Source organism: Fulmarus glacialis, unplaced genomic scaffold (genome assembly GCF_000690835.1).
Source record: "Fulmarus glacialis isolate BGI_N327 unplaced genomic scaffold, ASM69083v1 scaffold5532, whole genome shotgun sequence".
Taxonomy (NCBI): Eukaryota; Metazoa; Chordata; class Aves; order Procellariiformes; family Procellariidae; genus Fulmarus; species Fulmarus glacialis.
In genome coordinates, this window is record NW_009201289.1 from 82658 (window position 1) to 104908 (window position 22251).

Genomic DNA, 22251 nt, shown 5'->3' on the forward strand with positions numbered 1-22251 from the left:
TCGCTTAGAGCTATTTAGCATGTCTAAGAGCCAGTTTTCCGATGAGACTGCACGGCTTTGCACCTGAAGGGTTCTGCTGATAGTTCAGTTTGACCCGCTCTTCAAATCCCCTTTTGTGCGCGTGATAGTATTTTCATAATGCTCCTGAGATTTATGCTATGACATTCGCATTTTTGAAAGTGGAGGCTGTGGACAAGTCATTAAGCACAGCAAAGTGTACTAAAAAGTTATTACCCAGGTGCAAGCATGTGATCTATTACGGGTATTCTTCACACAAGTGGTTTAGTGGCCTTTTTAATTAGAAATTCAGAACAACTACTGATGCTTCCTCGTAGCTGCTCTGCAGGAGTGGTTCTATAAAAAATCCGCTTTAGATTAAGCGGCTGAGTTTTTCCCTAGAATAAAGGCAAGGCCCCATAGGGATTCCCTTACCCTGTGGATCACTCAGCCGGCCGCGCTGCCGTGGTGCAGCCTCCTGGACAGCAGTGCAATAGTCTGCTGGGACTGCAAAGGGTGATCCCAGGTATGGTCCTGCTCCCAAAGGTCTCACGTGCGGTCCCTCCTCTCTCCTGTTCTGTAAATCTTACACTAGAAACTGTGTTGAAGAATAATGAGGCTTGTTTCTGTAGACTTACCTCTTGTAGTTGGGTTCTCTGCTATGAAGTAAGTGCAAGCTCTGGCTGTTTTCCCTGACCATACATAGCATTGCTTTCGCATGGATTCTCTGGTGTCTAGTAAGGGTTGAGCTCATGTACCTTTTCTTTCACAGATGAATGCCTTTCTTTTCTCACCAGCTGTCTAATTTCTTGAGTGTTCCCATGCACTTGGGAATTATGTATTCCTGTGATAGCGCATACATTCAAATTTAAGTATTCCGGAAGGTGTGATGATGCCCAAGGCGATTTTCATCGATAGCCGTCTGCTTCATCACTCCTATGCATGCAACCTTAAAACAGGATAGTAAAGACAAAAAGGACATTGAAATGAGATTGAGATTCAGCGATCTGAAATAGTGCTAAATTAAGAGGAGGACTGCAAAACAGAAGTCCTGGGATACATTCAGTCTTCTTGTTTAATGCTCATGGTTGGTGTTTTAAAAAAAATTAAGCCATGCCTTTGTGCAAGTTCTGCATGTCACTTGCCGAGGGGAAGGCGGGGGATGAGACATGTGAAAAGTGCCCGGTTGTTGGTTTATTTATTAAGTGCAGTACAAGTAGTGCACATTGTTATTTAATGAGGGGTACTGCTGTTGCTGGTCGCAAAGCAGCATAGGGAGATGGAGAGCATGCTTTAAAGAGTTGGTACTGTGCCTACTCCTGCCTGGACAGAGCTCTGGAAGAGGGAATGGTTTAATGGGAAGGCCAACCTTGACAGTGATTTCTTAACATTTTAGTTGTCCTTTCTGTGAAATGAAGGTAGAGAGGCCTGTTACCTTTGTGAATGTGCTAGGTCTCCCAATGAACAGCAGCACTATGTGTAAAAGCACTTAAAGGGAGCTATGTACAGTTGTCACTACATGGGCAAAGAGGACGAGGCATGCTTGTGGAGAGAGGAGCTTGCGAACGTGGCCAGCGTGCAGAGAGACACGGCAGCATTTTCTTGAACCCTTTCCAGAGCAACTCCAAGGTGTTTCAGATTGAAAAAGTCCATGAAAGGCACACAAGAGTGTTTTGCCTGGCTCACCGGTCTTTCACACCTTTGCCAAGAGGCCTCGTAGGCAATAAAGCTGAGAGAATCTACAGCAACTCCCACTCCGTGGCTTAGAGGAGGTGAGAAGGGGGATCCCAGCAGCTGCACACAGCCACTGCAGCTGCAGGATCCATCAGGATGTGGGAAGAGGGCTCACCAGCCCTGATGGTTGCTGAAGGAAGGATGAAGTCCTGCAAGTCAGGGGTTGCTGAGCCCTGCGATCATTGTCAGGCCAGACGCAAAATGCATGTCTAGGGACGCATGTCCCATGGAAACGAAGGACATGGTGTTAGCGTATTTGCTCTAACTCTTTTCAGTGGCTGTGTGTCCCTGGGCTAGTGGCTGGCTCAGTCCTTACTTCAGGTTTCCTATCCGTGAAACTAGGGCAATGGTTCTGTTTCACAGCAGAGAAAATGCTCGTGATCGAGATGGCTGGGTGGGCATCATCTGCTGGAAGTGCCCACTCATCCCCACTGACCCGGGAGATGCCAGGATGACTTTGCTTCTAGCCGTCAGAAGTTAGGCAAAACAAGCCCCATCCCAGGTGTCTGGCTGGATCTGGGCTTCCTATCCTGGGTCCTGGCTTAGAAGAATATAGGACAGCAAAAATGTGAGTGGTGGCACAACAACAAGAGACGGTCTCACACCTCTTGTTCCTCTCTTTAGCTGATTTTGGAAGGGTACCTTGTACCATTTTCTGCTCTGTTTACATTTAGGAAATATTTCATTGCTCTCCTCTAATGAATTTTATAAAGGAGGGTCTAGACTGTGTTGGCACAAAACCAGTAACCTGTATTTTCAGGCAGAGGATTTCTGTCTCCTTTTCCATGGTCTGTGCTTGTGAGACACCGAGTTTCTGTAAAGCTGGCTGTGCATGGCCTTAGTAAGTGTAAATCATAACCAGGCCTTAACTAGCTGCAGTCCTTTGCGGTTGTGTTTTCTTCCAAGGCGATAAGATTTGATAGAAGTGATTAACCATGTCTGAATTAAATAATCATTCTGTGAAATGAGCAGCTCTGTGGCTGGTTCCATGCAGCATCTTTGGTCAAAGGAAACTTTGATTAGTATGTGCATGGCATTGCAATCACCTGTACAAGAAGTAGTAACAACCACAGATAGTAAATGCACACAGACCCATTTCGTGAATGAAACTCTAACTTGTGCTGTATCCAAAGCCGATATACTGATAAAGCACATACAGTAGGCAGGCCTTGTAAAAGCAATTATTCTTTCAGTTCAGACCTCCCAGTTAAAGGTTGCTGGGCTTATATTTCCATTTCCTCCTGCTGAGCTTTTCTCCTCTAATTGTAATATCATAGTATTAAGTGAGAGCACAGGGCATTTCAAAAGCAGTAGTCATTTAAATCATGCTAAGTAATCACGCTGCTTATTTTCCCTGTTAATACCCTGAAGATTGTGGTGAATAACATTGCCATAAATTCTCATCCAAACCAGCCGCGGGATTTCTGCAGTAAAGCACAGCCTGGGGTGAAGCAGGCTGGGAGGAGTGTGTGGTCCTGGGCAGGAGGTGAGGCTGGGCTGGGTACAAGCATGGCAGAGGGACATCTCCGGGGCAGGCATGCCATCTCGTGGCCGTAAATAGCTATTATGTGATGAAATCTATCTCCCATCCCTTCTTACAACTTCCTCATGACACTTCCCCTGTGTATCAGCTATGCTTAGGAAACACTTCATGCTGAAATCAAGCTCTGCATTTTCTGTATAGCAAAGATCATCCTTTTTTGGGTTCCTAAAGCTGTGCTGTCGGCCTCAGCAGCTCCTCTTGGCTGCAGTGCCCTGGCAGCCAAGTGACACGGTGCTGGCACAGGAACGGGGTCTGCGGGGACTGCTTGTGAGCCACAAGCAGATCAAGAGCAGACCTTCACAGGCTTTGCTTTGCTGCAGTCTCCGTCAGCTTTACCCTATTCCTTTTGCACCTTTCACACTCAGACGCAGATGTGATGCTCTCCTAGACATATTTCTCTCTCAGCCGGCAGTCGTAGTGTTGCCGTAGCCAGTTTGAGGATGTGGGAGTTGCAGCTCCTGCAGGGAGAGATGGTGCCTTTTATCAGCTGTCTGGTACTGCTGGCTGCATGATGTTAAGCAAGATGGTGTCTGCGTGCATGACACTTACATCGTGTTTCAGAGCTGTGGGAACAAAAAATGGACAGTCCATGAAATGCTGGAGGTTGGAAGACATCCTTAGCTGCTGCTAGGAGGAGTCCAGTCCTTAGGGACGTGCTGTCTCTGCTCACCTTTTGGATAACACCATAGTGCTTTCTGCAGGGGTGTTTTTGGGTAAATGAACACCCTTTTTGTAAGCAAAGGAATTACTAATGGTGCTTTTTTTTTAGCAGAGGGAGTGTTATATGCTTGGCAGGAATGAGGACGTCACGGGAAATGATGGATTCACTCAGAAAGCCCTTGGGTTATCCCATCAGAGCACATGTCGGTGCTCCGTGCAGAGACATGGCCTCACTCGGTGTTACGTAGCTCCAGGGGAAGGCAGGTACAGCCACTGCTGCTGGCCAGCGCCTCCGTGCCTGCGGGGATGCTGACTTGTCTGTCACCTGCACAGTAGCTGCATCGGTGGAAGCAGGTTTTGCCATCGTTATAAAGTCTGTGCGGGAAAGTCTAGGAGGAATCAAATCTGTTTGTGCTGTCACTCCCACTTCAACTCAGCTTCTTCCGAGGGGATGGGACTGAAAGGCTGTTCTGACAGCAGAAAGGGAGGAGAGGAAACAAATGTGAACAAAAATAGGCCGCGTTGTCAATCTGTGTCTGATGACTTTGGTTATCCTGTTCTGAAGGTGAAACACATCGAACTCTTACTGTGGGAGGAATCCCAAAGGAGGCTCAGCAGCTCTTGGGAATCAAGCCGTGTTACAGATGCGAACTGTTCTCAATCCGTTTCTACAGGCAGAGTGGAAAGGTACCTTTCTTAGCACCTGTATTCCTAGCCTAGGACATTTTCACACGAGCAGAAACGTAGAAGGTTCTCTGCATCTATATATATTCTTTGAGATTTTCACTTCAGATCTTTTTTGTGCGCCTGCAGCAGTCACCTCCAGCACCCCTCTTTAGCAGTGGAAAGACAGGGGCGCTTTTAGGGCAGGCTTCATTTCATCTGCTTGCTGCCTCTAAACTGGCATGAGGCAAATTAAGGCCTAACTCCACTGACTATTAGTTAGATCTCTCCTTATTACAATAGCAGGACCCCAAGGCAGGTTACATGGTAGTACAGTCCCCTAAATTTGTTTTTTTCCACAGTGCTGATCTGTCTCATGTCTTGGCATCCTCTCCTGCTAGTTAAAGATCAAATCCTTTCCTTGGAACCGTAGTTCCATGTGAGGCCCTCTGTGGCATGTAAAACCCAAACTCAGTCCCACAAAAACCACCAAATGGATTAAATTACTTGCTATTTTGCCAGTGGATGGCTGCTGGTGGTGGAGGAGCCGACATCTCCTGTACTTCATCCACAGCGTGATGCACTTGCTGAACGCTGCAGAGCTGGCAGCACGCACTTTCTTCTTTGTTTGGTGTCTTTACACCCTATTTTGTTTCTGACTACATACTTTTTTATCTTTCAATAATGATATCTCTTGAGAAGGTGTATCGCCCACGGAGTTATATTTCTTAGAAGAATTCAGCTGAACTCAATCAAGGTTTGTAATCCTACTGCAATAAGTTGCAAACCAGTTCGTAACTGTCCCCAACCCAGCATCCCCAAACTGGCTGTGGTTTATGGGCATTCCCCACTGAAACCAAGCTGTGTGTGGAGCTGCACCCTGTGGGTCTCCAGCTGTGTGACCCAGCCTGTGGGTTTTCTTGGAGAGTCTAAAAAAAAAGCCTGAATATTTCTGTTGCCTTTGGATTTTTTCAAATCCCAAAGACACAAACCAAAAACCTATTATCCATTGCCATTACCCACGAGAGTTGCAAAAAATACATATTTTCCTGAAGGCTTTGGGATGCCCTACTTCTTTTTACTACTGCTTTGTGACCCAGCTGGTGCAGGTGTGAGCACCTGCCTCCACCACGTGCCTTGGACACGTCCGTGCTGCCGCATCCCCTGCCAGTTCGGTGCCTCACCAACACTGCTCCTGAAGAGGAGCGAGCTGTCTGCTCTCCCAATGCCTGCTTGTGAAGGGCTCAGCGCATGGGCAATGTTGTCTCATTTACATTGTTCCTAGAAGTTCACAAATACCCGTTTCTGAAAATGAAACGAGCATTTTCATCTCGGTGGAATTAATGCCGTAGATGCATCAGGTTTTGCTGTTGAGCTGAGTAAGTCTGTGTGCACTCCATTATAATGAACTGCAGCCTCAGAGCATGGGCAACGGAAGTTCAGAAAGATCACTGTTAACTGTAATCTTGGTTGTCAACCTCTGTTTCATGTTTTTGAACGGCTGGTATATGTAAAGCATTAGAGAATATAACAAAAAGCTTTCCTTCATGCTCCTTCACATATAGTTAACTGTTAAACACATTTAAAAAGTGTTTATTTTCCTCCTTGCTGGTATCTCAAGAAATATATAAAAATGAAACACAACTTAACATCACGTTAGAGAAACAGCTGTAGCCAACTCCATCAGCTGCGTGAAGGTAGGTTAGCTGGGTGTCTGGTGTGCTTCTTCTCTAACTTCGTTTTTCCCAGTGCTTGAGCTTTGGGCATGCATGATTTATGGCCTAAGTTTTAAGGCTGCTCCCTGGAAAGGTCTCTTCTAGTAGGGGAGGAGTGGCTGAAGAAAGAAAGCCATCATTTGTTAGGCAGGATTCTTGGAAGAACTAAACCAAGACTGTACACAGCATCTGTACACAGCGGTGAAACGGAATCGGAACTCTCCATCCCCAGAGCGGGATCCAGTTCCAGCAGGCACCACGGTAAGCCAAGAAACCAAGGCTGGTTAAAAGCATCACACCCAGACAAGGGGAAGCGGTGACCCAGCAAAAGGTGACTTTGTTGGCACGTTTCCTCAAAAAACAGGCAGTGTCTATTAGACTGCTGTCTGTGCCACCCTCTTGATGGGCTTCCCCCCACCAGCCGGCTGGCTTTGGAGACTGAACTACAAATACACCAGGAGGGACATAGACACACTAGTGTGCGTGCCGGGAGAGAAGAGGTGGGGGATGTGGATGAAGAGAAGTGCGTGAAGCAGAACCCTTTCCTGCCTGCAGCAGCAATGGACGAGGGAGGCAGCTGGTCATTGCATTCTCACCAGATCCCATTCTGGCAGCAGAGGACAGCAAGTGAGGTTAAGCTGGCCCTTGCAAATTTTGTCTCAGGCATGCTCACATGTATTAAAGGCCTTTCAGATGGACTGCCCTGCCTCTGTACGCAACCGGCTGCAGGAAGGCAGTGGGTGCTGGTTTAGGCGGCTGTGCCCCTGCGGGGATGGAGGCAGCTGCACGCCGTGTTCTGCATACCCAAGCACGTGCTCCTGGCCTGGGAGGGGACAGGCATTGCTGCTGATTCACTTACGTTTGAAAAAAGATACTGAGCTGTAGTTCAATAAACCAGTGCAAATCTGGCCAACGTGCAGGAATATTATACTGCAAGACTTTTTTACTTAAGCAGTAAACTTGTGGGAACGAGGCAGAAGGGCAGCATCTCCTGCAGAGAGGGACCATGTCCCAGGATACTGCTGTGTACATTGAGCGTAACGCACACCTGGAGTGAACCCACCAAGGAAAGAGAGTAGCTCTCCTGTAATACGCATTTTTACTTCTATTTTCTGCTTTTTTCATGTTTATTCCATGCAAGCTGGCAAGCAAACCCGTTTCAATAAATATGTCTGGAGAGGGAGAAAAGGTGTCCTCTGGCAGTTTTGAAGCCCGTGAAAAGTCATAGATCATGTTTAAATGATCTATGTCATAGATCATGTTTAGTCATAGATCTAGTCATAGATCTAGTCGTAGATCTAGTCGTAGATCTAGTCATAGATCATGTTTAAATGTCAACCCCGTCGAAAGCACATCCCTCTCCAGCTGCTCCCCTGTTAGCCTACTGACAGGCTGAGCTGGTCAGCGGGGCTGATTCATGGCCCAGCAATATAATTCAGTTGTGCTTGTTCATTATTTATAGAAATCACAGGCATCGATGTTCTGGCCACATCAAGTTACAAGACCAATGATGGAAGAAGGGTTACTGTTTCAAATTAGGCAGGGGCTAAGCAGGCTTGCTGGAGACCACAGTACGTGAATGAAAGAATTTAATGCATTCTCCTAGGTACTAACGTGTATGTTCACTTTTGGGAAGGTCGTGGGTACTAAAGTGTCACTTAGAGGAACTCACACACAAGACGTGAGTAGAAATGATTAAGTCAATGTCTCTCAAGGACAGAAGATTGTAGATTAGGCCACATAAGTGGGATATCATGGAGAAAAACAGCTGGCAATGTGAGGAGCTAGGTGGTCTTACTTGTTTTGTTCATAAGTGGGAAGGGCTGAGTAGCATCAACCTGAAGGTTTGCCAGAAGATCGCCAACGTGTTGCTTGAAACAGCTGACAGCAGCTTTCTGAGCAGCCTGGCACCTGCATCGGCAATGGCATCGCTTTCCCTCCGTGTGCCAGTCAGGACAGTGCCTGCGAGAGCTCCCAGATGCTCCTGAAATCAGACAGGTAGGCCCATCCTTCAAGTGCTCCACGTTAGACAAGGCGATGGAGGTAGTGGGGGACAAGGGTGACCTTCCTCCCTTGTTGTCTACTCACACCTTCTGGATCTGTGTCATTTTATGTTTCATTCAGGAAAAAATCTCAGCGTTTTAGGCTGTTTGGTTAGTAACTGTGATGGCACCTCTAGGTGAATCTATAGACACGAAGTCTACAGTGATGATCTACTTATTTTGCTTGTAAAAGGTAAAACAAGGGCCAGCACTTGTCAAATTAGCACCTGGGGCATACCTCATCCTCTGGCTCTTTGCAGCCAGAAGAGTTTAGCTACTCGTCCTAAGTTTGATGCCTAGTGAGAAACCCTGGAGATGCAAGTAGATCCAGGTATCACTGGAACAGCACAGATGCGATAAATAGGGCGATAATTCCAGCAAAGTCCTCATGCATGGTAGCATTTCTTGGCCAGCTCCAGGCTTTGAATACACTGGGCAATAAGAAATGCTGGGCTGAGGGGTTCAGGAGGGATTCGGACAGTTACTATGGTCCTAACTGAGAAAGTACTGGCATGATTTATCTGCTTGTATCGTCCTTTTCTCTGGTGTGTATATATATCCTTTTGGCCAGAATGACATTATTTGTCCTCGTTTGGAGAAGTATTATTGCGCTGAAGTGATGTGTATATATATCCTTTTGACCAGAATGACATTATTTGTCCTTGTTTGGAGAAGTATTATTGCGCTGAAGTGTAAGCATGAGCTCTGTGATATGGGGACAAGGTAGCATGGCTACTTCATGAGAAGATTTGTCCAGAACAGGTGCCAAGGCACTTTCCCAACAAATAAACTCCTGCAGTGATAACCTGCTTAATTATTAAACATGGAAATGAAACCATTACACTGTTAGGCATTAGGATCATCTGAGGGACTAACTACTGTCCAGAGCTAATTTTCTGAACAATAATTTAATACACAGCACAGATAAACTGCGTACTTAGATTGAATACAAATGATGTTTCAGTGACATGAATTATGGCCTTATGCTGAGCATCACTATGGCAACTAATGACATCACCGCAGGCTTCAACCTGCACAAAACCCAACTTCTGAGGGTCTCTGTTTGTTGGCGCGGATCTTTTCAGGGCTTTTGGGGGTATGAATATGTAAGCACCACAGTGTTGTCAAGGGTTTGCTATGCATGTTTAGTGTCATTTGAAACATTTATTCCCTTTGTGGTTAATGTTGTTCTCATGAAGGAAACCTAATGAAAATTACTGTTTGTATTTGGTTAGTAACATTTGTTGATAACATATGGTCTGGGAATGCTTCAGCAAATAAGAGCTTTTTAACAGTAAACAGAGATATGAGTTCTATAAAGCAGATGCTGTCAAAATACATGTGTAAGGTTGGATACTTTCTTACTTTTCCCTCTTACCCAAAGCAAGATTATCTTCCCGCTTTCCCTGCTGGTGACAATGCAGTTTTTTTAAGAGAGAAAACATAACGTGTGACCTGAAGCTGCAGTTAGAAAATAAGGTTGTTTCTTCGTTCTTATGCTTGAAACATTTATTAGGGAGCTGATGGCTCACACATGAAAAAGATGTAATATGGAGGGTCTGACTGGACCTGTAGTGCTGTAGATAATTTATGCCAAACTTCTGCTCCCTGGCACTGGTGGCAGTTTGATGCATCGTCATAAAAGATGAAACATGTGGGACAGTGACACTGGGAGAGAAAACTTCAGGGCAAAGCTGACGAAGAAACTGAGTTCGTTAATCAGCTATGCGCTGAACACGCTCATCTGTTAAGCTTAGTTGAACAGGATTTGCTCAGAGAAGAGCAAAGCGTAGAACTCCTTGGGAACAGGAAGGAGTAAATTATTTTTCCCGATAACTTTCCAAATGCAAAACCTGCTGTTTGGTATTTATGTTTGAAGAACATCTAGTCGCTGGACCACATGTCACCTGAGCCTTTTCCCAGTCATTTCAAGGGAACTGCCTTTCTTCAGCAGAGGATCTAGTTTGAGGACAGTGTAAAATGAGAAAGTATCATTAATAGGGTGAGGGTGAATGGATGTGGTTTGTGAGATATAATCTCTCATCTGACTTGCAGTATTTTAGGTTGCAGTGTGTGTTCCATCACATCACTTGGAGGTGTTGCTCACGGCACGCTTTTGTACAAAAAGCACCTTGTCTGAGATTATTCTTCAAGCTTGCTTGTACACTTGGTATGAGTTTTGAAATGTGATGAATTTTCGGGATCTCTGGGAACAATATAGAAAGCTAGCTCACAATGAATTATAAAAAAAGACAAAGAAAGAGAATAAAAAAAGAAAAAAGAGCAGGTTTTATCTGCTAGTTTCGCGTTAGGCCTCTGCATGATCGGATGTTCAGGAGCATCCTTCTTGCAGTGGTGCTCTCTTCCCCAGTCCTCCCTCTGCCCTTCATCTTTGGCTGACCTGTTCTCTGCTAACAAGGGCACATGCAGTTTTAGGAGTGCTTTGCTCTGTCTGGAAGTTTCTGTCTAGCTTTATTTTAATAAGTTTCTAACTTTCTAAGCTGTAGAAACAAGGCTTGAAACACAGCTGTGAAGTCTCAAACATAAAAGCATCATGACTTTTTATCCCTTAAGTGTAGAAGGTATTCTCTTCTCTGCTACTTTCAAAATTGTTTAAAGCTTACAAATAGGCATTAGTTCAAGTTCCACTTAATTTTTGTTCCGTGACCCTCTTCTGTCTGTGCTTGTTTGCCAGAGGGGAGTGTTCTCCTTTACCTCAAAAGCTTTAGCCCAGGTGAGAAATTTGATTTGCTGGTGTGACTGGCACCACTTGTGGAGACTCTTCATGAGCCTATTGGAAAAGCTGTGGCCCTTAGGATGTTGAACAGGTCTTTCACAGATTTCTTTTCCCTACGATCTCTCTAAATCGAAGCTGACTACTGTGTAAGCTCTGGGTATCTTTAGGAGAACCCCACGAGGATGCTCGCCAGCGCAGCTCAGGTGAGCCTTCGCGGGTGTCACCAGGCAGCAGCTCCAGCTGCAGCATGCTGCTCGCTGGGACGGGAACAGGGCCCAGGAGGAAAGTCCCTTTAACAAAGTGCAATGGGCTGTGGCCCAACTGGGGCTCTGTCCTCAAAGCTTCCCCAAGTGCCTGGGGCCAGAGAGGGAACCTCTAGCGTGGCGTGCTCAGGCCCATCACCAGACCTCCCTCCGGAGGGCTGCAGGGCTGCTGCAGTTCCCACCCTCATGCGGGGAAGGTCAGCTGCGGGGTGGGCTCCCCTTGTCTTAAAATGGCAAGTTTGGCCATAGGTGTCGGCAGACTGTGGCTGGGACCGTGTGCGTGCAGGGCCCACATGGAATGAGTTCATGTTCTCTGCACACTCGGGCAGCTTGTGGTTGCAGGAGCTTGGAGATGTCCTCTAGAAACACGGATGTCTAGAGGGGGTTTTCATATGCTGTGGGTCGTTCAGCCTCCGTAGCACTGCTTTCCAAGCCACGCGACCAGCCAGGGGATGACTCATGGAGTACAAATAGTAGACGATGGTCTTGGTTCATTGCGTAGTTGGAGAGGTGGCCGCTTCCTGGCCACTGCCGTCCCATCCCCAAGGAGCTGGTGTCCTGCTCTGCAGTCCCAGCAAACTGGGATTACTCTAGAGGTAATGGCTTGAACTTAAACCTGGGCTGGGCTGGAGGGCTGGGCTGGGACTTGGAAGAGGACCCAGGTTAAATTGGGGTTTCTTCAGAGAAAACAAACCTCACTCTTAACCTGTAAAGGAGAGGTTGATTAGCCAAGAGAAGAGCAGAGGCATGAGCGATTACAGATGTCCTAGGTGCAGATGTCCTCAATCCTCAACTTCTGTTGTGATTATACAGGCTGTTGCTGCAGGAGACCTATAGTTCTTTCTAAATAAAAAAGTTCTCTTAAATTTGTTTTCATGTTGCTCCCAAATACTCTCTTTTTTTCCCCAAAGAACCATCATGGGTTTTCCAAACATCTGTCCCAGATTTCCCTAAGAAGATAATTAATGCCCTTGTCACTCAGACAGCCCAGCCACTTCGGCTTGTGCCAGACGGGACGTTTTCGTTTAACCATTGCATGTCCAAGGTGTAGCACTGCTGACCTGCCAGCGGAGCTGAACATCTCTCTGTCCCTGTTTTTGCAGCTGGGGCACCCAAGGAGACTTCACGACAACACACGCGCTTCCTGCAGTGAAGGTGAAGCTGTTCACAGAGAGTACAGGAGTGCTGGCTCTGGAGGACAAAGAGCTTGGGAGGGTAAGGAGACTTTGAGTTTAATAACGTTTCCTTCTGGCCCTGCTTTTCTAGAGAAATCTCTCCTGTATGGAAATATCTTTGGAGCACAACATGCTCTGCTTTTTTGCCAAGCTTCAGAAGGGGGGAAAAAAGCAAGCTCCCCACTGCTGGAAAGGAGTGCATCTCGCATGCTGTCTTTGTTGTGAGTTTTTAATGGCAGCATTTCAGCTGGCTGTGCCTGCACTCAGCAAAGGCAGAGGATCTTGTATGCGATATTGGCAGTCCGGAAAGCCTTAGAAGTTGCTTACGGAAATGGACGTTCCTGAGGCAGAAAAGGGGATTATGCTGAAGCAAAAAGAGGGGATTTAAGTTTGGCAAGAGAGCGTTAAGCTGCTCTCATATCTGCTGAGCAGCTGGTGCACGGTTTGAGCATTTGAAAGCACTACTGCAGTACTCACTGCAAAGGGCTTGAAATCCTGGCTCCCCCGGGGATTGTGGCTGAACTGGTGGCTTCAGTGGGGCTGGTCTGAAATGTGGAGGTTCATAGCGAAGAGCTCAGATTCCCGGGGTACTGGCCACAGAGCCAACCTTCCCACCCCATCTCTGCCTCTCACCTGTGGTTCCCTAAACTAGCACCCTGGGGTTGGTTGCCCTCCATCACTGCAGCCCACAGCTCCAGAATATCTGTGGACGGCACTTTTCTGTGGCTTTGGGACACTTCAGTTAGTCTCCATGGATTTTTTGCAGCGGTATAATTTGTGTTGGCCCCAGGCATGGCAGCAAACTCCCTGCCATCCCTTCCTCAGCTCTTCAAGGGTGAGAGATCTGCATGGTGAAGACCCCATGAAAACCATTTCACGGGAAGAGAGGCTGCACCTTACACATAGGCTTGGCACCTCCCATGTCATGGCTCAGCATGGCCTGAGCGATCTCCAGGAGCAGCCTGGGCTCTGTCTGCCCGGCTCTGCAACACACCTTGCTCTCTGCCTTGTCTACATGGCCATGGCCAAGAAAGCCATAGCCAAGAAAGTCACTGAGCCTGTGGCAAGCCCAAGTGCAGTATTTACAATTATGGACTAACCTGTTGGGATGTGTCTTGCTACCTCCATGGCTGCTTGTGCCTTGACACAGGAGAGTCTGTGTCTGTAAAACAGTTTTCCTAATTAACGTGGTTTTGTATTCGTCCTATTCATACAAGTGCCAAACGTTTTTCCAGGTCCTAGTGAGCTGTTGATCTAATTTATATCTTTATGGTGGAGAGTGCTGCATGTGATTTTGTCTCATATAATTTATGTTCATTTTAGCTATTTGGGTTTTCATGTTCATGTAACATCCTTTGTTATTGCACTTGAGAGACTGAAAAGCAAAACTACCCCTTCTTTTCTCCTCTCAATCTTCTCTTCAAAGAGTCACAGCCCCTTTGGACTTTCCTCATCCGCACCGTGATCCTTCCTTTCCCCCTGTCCTGCTCCTTTTTTCACAAAGAGGGTGACCCCACCAGGCTGCAGTACTCCAGCTGAAGACCTACAGCTGCTGTGCCGCACAGCATCATAATATTTTCATGATTATTTTCAAAACCTTGTTCTTCAAACAGCCGATCATTCCTGCCTTTATCTGCTGCAACATGCTGAGCAGAGCTTTTCACCCGGCCGGCCGCGATGCCATTCAGGGCTTTTTCCCCTGAGTGGTTACACTCGGTGTAGACCCGCTTGCGTTGTAAGTCTTGTTTCCACTGACAGCCCTGAGCAGTGCTGACTTTGCTGGTCTCGGGAAGCAATTAGCTGTGCATGTTGTTCTGAGAAAGACGTCAGGCCCCAAAGCAACCCCGCTTGCCCTGAAACGCTGATGAGCCAGCCCCGCCAATGTGCTTTAATTCCTGGTCCAAGCGGGAAGCCATCCCTCCGCTCTGAGCTTCTGCAGTCCAAAGGATGTGGGCCAGCAGCAGCTAGCACGGGGAGCCAGGCGGTGATTTCCCCTGGCCTGTGGCCACCAGCGCTTTCAGTCGGACAAACATCAAAGGGATGTTTGGTGTGCCCGGAGCAGCCGAGAGATGACGCGTCAGGCTGCATCAGGATTTCTTTTTTAATGAAATAATGAAATCGGGAGCATGTTAAGCCCCTGATTTAGCTGTTGGAGTGGGCACGAACCTGTCTGCACGGAGAGGGGAGGGAAGCAGATTTTATACACAAAAACACCCATGCTCAGCCGCCCTTTGAGAAGCAGCTTTGTGCTCTGCCAGGCATGTACAATGCTCACTTTCTATCGCAAGTGTTAAACTGGCAACCGGCCGGCACTCCTCATTTCACCACTTTTATCGAAGGGAGAGCTGGAAAATGCTCCCAAGCCCTAAACTGCTGGACGGGCAGCTGAAGGCATGGGAATACATCCTGGCCCTATTGAAGCCGGTGGCAGGGCTCCCACGGATTTCAGCCATGCCAAGACTTCATCTACTGAGAGCAAGGAGGGGAAGAGCCATGAATTACAACAACACTGAGCAAAGTTTATGCGCCTTTTGGTAAAAAGAGTTAGAAATCAAAGTAGAGAGCATCCCAAACACCAAGAGCGGCAGCTGCCTCGCTGAGAGATGGGGTTTAGTGCATGACCTGCCTTGCAGTGGGTCCTCGGAAGCTGCTCAGAGTTTGGGTCCATCCATGTTTCTAATAACACCGCTCGTGGAGGACTCACTTCTTATTTTCAGGATTTGCTTAAATGTGTTTTTTTTCCTGAGAGTGATGCAGTAGAGACTAGTGTTGCTCAGTTATCTATCTAACTAATACCAGCTTCAGATTCCTGCCAGAGAAAGCATTAGTCTAATTGAATAAAAGAAGTGATAAATAGTGTTGATGAATAAGGGTGAAGTGGAGAATCTACTGATGTTAACCTCAGTCTTTAGAGGAGGCAATAAAATAATTTTTAAAATCATTCGTCAGAGGGTGATAGCGTCAAGGATATTTTGGTGGAAAACAGCCCCTAGGTTGTTGACTCAGCAGTAAAGTTGAAGAGCAGAGGAATACAAGATTATAGTCTGGGCTGGAGTTTGGCAGGAGCACAGACTAAGTGTGAGCAAGAAATGAGTGATGGAAGCACAGCAAATAACGAGGGTGAATGCTGCCATTTGTAAAATAATTTGCTTGCGGAAAGGTTAATGGATTTAAAGGAGATTCATCTCACTACAGGACAGTGGAGACTTGAATGCGTTTGTGCCAGGCAAAGTCACCTCTGAGAGTGGAAAGCATCAGAAGAGGAATAGGCGTAGGAGGGAGAGGGTTAAGCCACCTCAGAGAACACATATGGAAATACCAGGAGAAGATGGTGGATGTGGTGTAGTTCTGGGAAAATACTCTGTGGCTCACTGTCCGAGGGAGCTGCTCTGCTTTGTAGGGCTAATGGGTGAGTGGGAAAAGCCCAGATATGATCAGGAAAGATTATTCACCTCTTGGAGCCTTTCAGTTTCTTTGATGAGCCAAGCACTTCCATTGGTGTTCATCTGCACAGCTCCACTGCAATCATTGGTGTTGCACTCATTTACCCCAGCTGGAGACCATCCCATCGTTTCCTCACTGCATGAAATGGAAGCAGAGTCCTGCAGCCACTGATGTCATGACATGGGATGCAGATTTTATCTGCTGTCGTAGTGCAGTCAGACACACCAACTTATCTAAAACATTGCCTACTGCATCCAGTCTTAACAGTAAGCAAAAAATCAAGCCAGCTTCCCCATAACCCAATAGTAGCAGTAGGTGAACCATTTTAGGTGGAGCTTTCTGAGCCCTCAAAACAGCTTATCTCACATGGGACATGTCAGGAAGGTTGGAGTTGACCAAGTTGCATGAGTCTGAAAGTGGGAGATTGCAATGGGCAACCTCAGCAAAAAACTTGTTGCTGGTTTGCTAGTCACATTAGTCCACATCACTTCTAGACTGATTTACCTGCACCGTTGTAAGTTCATTTACCACGGTCTTTCCTTAAACGATGAGAACTGATAATGCAGTTCTGTTCTGCACAACCCCATCAACAATGGCATAGTAGGTAGAGGAGCCAAAGAATATATGAATAATCTCAAAATAATAAGCTGTGCTTTAAAAAAGCAATAAAAAGCCATGCTCACTGATGTGAATAGAAATTTCCAGACTGACTTTTAGGGGAAAAGTAGCTCATCTGATGTGCTTTTGTTCCCCAATAAAACCCATTTTGTGGATAATTTTTCCCTTTAACGTTGTTGATTTTGTCACCTGCAGGTTGTTCTCCACCCTACTCCCAATAGCCCAAAGCAATCAGAGTGGCACAAAATGACTGTTTCCAAAAACTGCCCGGATCAAGACCTGAAGATCAAGCTTGCCGTGCGAATGGATAAGCCTCAAAACATGAAACACTCTGGGTAAATGCTTGTTTTGATCTGAACTCAATTTGTTTTGAATGTGCATTAGAAAAATTCTTTTTTAAGATTCTGGAAGAGAAACTCTTTTTCTCAAGCTCACAGGAGGTCAAAAGAAAGATAAATATAAAAATGGCATTAATTCAGTCATTTATAATCCACTTTCCATATTCTTACCATAGTCTTTTTAATGTATATCAGCCCAACAGTTTAAATTTTAAACAGTATTCCTCAGGAAATTGCTAGGGTTTTTTTTTTCCTGTAAGGAAATAATAGGTGAACTGCTCGACTTTCTTATTGAGAATGGTATAATTTCTTAAGTTATTCTGTGTTTCCCTGGATTGACTTCTCAGAACCGAAAGCACAGCACACCTTCTGCTTGAAATAAACTCCAGTGTGATAGTCATTATTTATACAGAGATACAGCACAATTAAATAGCAGTTGCCTGGAGTAGGCAGTTGCCTGGAGTAGGACTAATGATCTGGAAGGTTAAAAGGGAAACCTCTCTCCTCCAGACGTGAGTGTCAGAGGATCTGGGGCCAGGGAGAGCCCTGACCCACACCCCTGGCTTCCACCTTCGTGTTGTGCAATTACCAATTAGATCATCCTTGGGAAGATCTAGCTAACACCATTGGCAAGGCTTTCCTATGTTTGCTTTTCAGAACTGAGGATGTGATAAAAAACAGAAACTATCCAGGAGAGTCAGTGTTTTGATTAACTCTTTCTCCAGTATGTTTTTGGTGCTATAAAAGTGACTTTGTTTCATTTTTATTTTCATAATGTTCTGTTAGATTCAATCCATTATTACGTGGTTTAGATCACTCATCTTTCTTTTAATCCCGTCTCCTCCTCCTCCTGTCTTCTCTGCTAATGAGATCAGAGCCAATAGCCACACGTGAAGTTTAATTTTTCCACCATGATCACAGGCACCAAAAGCAAGAAAGGACAGTTCACCTGTCATATTTGTTTCCTTGACCGCAGCTGATAGCAACAGGGCTGAGCAGTCCTGGCTTTTCTCAGGCTTTCTTCAACTAACATTCAATTTACAAGATGCTGCTTAAAACGATGTGGTTTGTAACACTAGCTCGCTATCAGAACTGAGATTGTCTTTCTGTTGATGTTAGCGGCAATAGCAAAAAGGACAATTCTTTCCCTGTTCTTGAACTAGCCAAGGACTCAGTGCCCACATTAGCATGACTTGGAGTTTTGTGGCTTAAACATTCACTAAGAGTATGTTGGATCTCTTCTGGCATAAAGAACCACTAGCATAACCAAAAAGGAATTGTTTTTCTATGTATTGAGCCAGAACTAAAGTAATTATAATGATACATAAAACATATTAATGCTGAATAATGTCCTTGTGTTTATTATTAGTCTGGTGCTGCCACTACTTTTGCCAGTGTTTGTATTACAGTGTCACAGTGGCTGCTTCATCACAGAGATTAAATGCTAATTTTGACATTAATTTGAAAAGTTAATTCTTCCTTTGTAGAAAACAGTAAATTCACTCCTCCTTAGAAATTATTCAGTTTGCTTGAATATCTGTAGCCAAGCGATTTCTAGGAATTCATCTTAAGCTGTTCAGCAAAGTGTCCTTGTTTAGTCAGTCCAGTGGATCCCGAGTACTGGTTTTGATGTAGAAAGTATCCCTTTGTTTGACAGCTCCCCTCAGCCAAATGGTTTTGTGACAGTTTAAAGCAACATTTGGGGTTTCTCTCCCCTAATTCTTCTATTGCAAATGTATTCTTCACCCATCCGACCATGTCGTAGCCATTCACTGGCATTAAAGGGCTTCTGAATTCTGGGCAAGTTGTGAAAGACAAAGAGGAAGAGAGAATTAATACTGTGTAACATTAAAACCCTGGGAGCTTTTTGTGTCACTTTCTTTACAGGTTATTTGTTCAAGCTAGAAATAAACACATTCATGAATGCTGCTGAGCTTAAAAGTCTTGTAATTACTCCTGCTTGTGCATTAACTTCAGTTTCTAGGTGTGAAGAAAACATACTGAAAAGCAAGAGAAAAACATATAGGCACTTGTGTACTGAATTCACCTATTTTTTTCTCCTAGATATTTATGGGCCATTGGTAAAAATGTTTGGAAGAGATGGAAGAAACGATTCTTTGTCCTGGTCCAGGTAACAGATTTAACTAGAAGTGATCTTAAATCACAACATGAAATATTTAAGTCTTTGTTCTGACCATTTTCAGTGTTGTATAATAGATGCAGAGCTGTGGTTCTGCGTAGGGTGTCTGTTAAGTCATGGATTTTTTTCTAAATGTATACAACTTCTCAAGGATATCCCAGTTGCAGACCTCTAGCCATGAGTTTCCTGATGCAAATGAATGCTTGGTGAAATGGAGAACCAATTTTAGTGAGGAATTAATGAGATGAGGAGGAAGCTCGGTCTGTCTTGGCTGGAGGTACTTGGGTGCAAATGCTCCCTTTTGAGCCTTCCAGGTAAAATTTGAAGTCCATTAAAATCTACAGAAGTTTCATCACTGGCTACATCAGAGTCAGTATTTCATTCTTGTCGTTTATCTTGCCTTCGCGTTCATTACTACCTCTCATTGTTTGCAGCTCTCATCGATCATTTTGCAATGTCTTTATTCCTTTTTCCCTTTTTTCTTTTTTTCACTTTCTGCCCTCCAAGTTTCAGTAGACCTGTATATTTGACCATGGTTAAGAATTTCAAGGAAACAGGCAGATGATGTCCTGTGACCTTAAAGGATCTGTGATTCTATATTTAAATTCTATGATTCTATATTTAAAAGACATGTAGATGAGGCGCTTAGGGACTTGGTTTAGTGGGCCTGGTAGTGTTGGGTTGACGGTTGGACTTGATGATCTTAGAGGTCTTTTCCAACCTTAATGATTCTGTGATTCTATGATTGGTGTGTTAGATCTTCCCGCACCTTCCCAAGGACAGCTGAAACCATGCGTTGGCCACAGAAGTATGGGGCCTCAGTTTGAGCAGCTTCATCTTAGCACCAACCTGATAAAGCCACAGAGCCCTCTTGGGTCCTTCTCTCCCTCCCTCCTCTCTGGGTTCCCCACGGTATGTTGTCTCCAAGTATGAGAAATGAAAGCTTTGTGCAGGGTCCTGTGGTGAAAGCAACACAGAGATGCTCTGACAGAATAACATGGGATCCAACTGAGATCTTGTGCCAGCCCAGATCCAAAGTGATCAAGTCAGAGGGTGAAATCCTACTGCCGATGAAGCAGATGGCAGGTCTGCCGCAGAGGGGCCAAGATTTCACCCGTGTGTAAGAACTGAGACGGTGTAAACCAGGTGCATCAGGCTCCACATTTGGGATGGAGCAGGCTTGTGTGCTGGCTTTCCTGTGCCAATAAGGGGAGGAGTCCATGCAGTCCATCTTCTACCTTACACAGTTGGCTTCTCTGGTCCTAAATCACCTGGTGTAAACTGGTTAGTTTGTTTAGGGTTAATTATTACTCCAAGTTCAACTGTCTCAGTAGGAAGCTTAATTGCTTTGTCCATCACTGTCGGCCTCCGTAGCGCTAAATTATGTGGCAGATAAGAAAATCCATCCTGAGGAGGTAAAAGGGATTTATGAATGTGCATGACCCATGTAAGTAGGAGCCTATTTGGAGAGACCAGTTGAGTACCTAGTGCAATAACCAAGTATGATCAGCAGCAACAATTTAAGTGCTCGTTTTGTACTACAAATGGGGTCAAAATGGCCACAGAAGTGGGGAAGTTAGTGCAGAGCAGCCACAGGAGATGCCTCTCTCTGCCCAAGCAGTATATTTAGATTTAGGTAAAACTGATGGGTTTAGGATCTGTGTAATCCATTCCTAGAGGCATCTGGTTTGCAAATGCACCCTCCGTGCCGGGACTGGCCAGGTCCCTGCTGAGGTAGGGTGCTTGGCACCTCGCAGGGGAACCCAGGTCTTGCGAAGCTAGACCACTGGAGGTAAATCCCAAACTGCCTCCTGGGTAAGAAGCAGCAGAGGCCATAATGAAGGAAAGGCCTTTTGGGAACATTAGGCAGTGACCCTGTTCTTGGGCAGGGATTGAGGGATTGCTTTTCTCTGTATGTTTCCTTGTTATGTTCTGAAATGAAGTTAAAAGTACTGTCTCAATCTGTGATCACCTGTAGAGCAATTAGTATTGCTTTTCCCTGAGAGATGATTCGTTCCTATTAGACCAAGTTCTCAGTCCCTTTTTCCCTGTGAACAGGGATTCTCCAAAGCAGAGGATCCTCTTTCCTAACATACCTTCTCCTGTAAATAAATCTATTGATACTCTTCTGTGCAAGGGTTTGCAGGTTTGGACATGGATTCCTATGTCTCTCTCAAGAAGCCTTTCTTCTGGCCATTCTATGTGGTTCCAATCACTTTTCTAGTTTTCAGTTGTTATATGTCCTTCAGCATGCTGTGGAGTTGAAGCTCTCAGAGTTATTCCATGTTTTCTCATGCTACTAGGTCTGTATTCGTCAGTTGGCACATAAGAGTAGAATTTGGCCAGAAAAGCAATTCATTTGAATAAGATGAGCAGACTTTTGCCCCCAGAGAGTCTCTGTAGCCCACCTCAGAAATTCCAGCTGCCACTGCAGCTTCTCTGTTATGTTACCGTTTGCTCAACATTTGGTGCAATGTAAAGTGTTCTGCCGTACATCAAATATAAACAAGAAACACTCTCTATGCAGTCCCTCAGATGTAGTTTGAGCATATTGAACATGTCAGCAGGCAATAAAGATGGAATAAAAATACTTTGCTGTCCGTATGTTTGTCATTTGCTTTTCATGCAATGCAAAGGATGGGTGCTGGTACGAACGGGGATTGGCAGCAAAGGTGTTGACGTCCAGGATGCTCTGAACTCTGCTAAACCGCAGACAGAGAATAACCCCGGCAGGAAGGTGAGCTGGCTCTGTTACGTAAAGAACGGACAAGGAGCAGCCCTTCTTTCAGGAGCTTGTTCGTCTGCACCAGGCTCCTGCTTGCACCAGATCCGAGAGATGGAGTCCAAAGCATAAAGTCCATCTGGGATATAGTGGTCTGGTCAGTCCGTGACACTGCCAAGAGAGCAAGGCTGTGAGTTCAGCTGAATAACTAAACGTTTCCTTTCTGATCCCTTGTCTCTGTCCTTTACCTGTAGCGTCTTCTATTGCAGCTCTGGCTGCTCTCCTGTCCTTGCAGAGTAACCTCCTCCTCCTGTCCTGTGCCCTCTCCTGCCCCTCTTTCCCCATTTCAGATGGACGCAGCCTCAGTTCCTTCAGTGCTATGGGGTGGTACCGCTCTGCCTTCTGGTACCAGCGGTTAAGAAATTCGTGGTAATAAATGCTCAAATTCTTCATAACCATC

At 45.6% G+C, this 22251-nt stretch overlaps 1 protein-coding gene across 1 annotated transcript in view; it reads left to right on the forward strand.

Moving 5' to 3' along the window:
• Positions 1-22251, forward strand: part of LOC104073953 (calcium-dependent secretion activator 1-like) — a gene marked incomplete at its 3' end in the record, with an annotated part of 95864 nt that overhangs the window by 66912 nt on the left and 6701 nt on the right. Inside the window, exons 7-9 of the mRNA XM_009573899.1 lie at positions 12458-12569; positions 16787-16926; positions 18994-19060. Of these exons, the coding sequence (XP_009572194.1) occupies positions 12458-12569; positions 16787-16926; positions 18994-19060 (319 nt within the window). The remainder of the gene's footprint in view (positions 1-12457; positions 12570-16786; positions 16927-18993; positions 19061-22251) is intronic.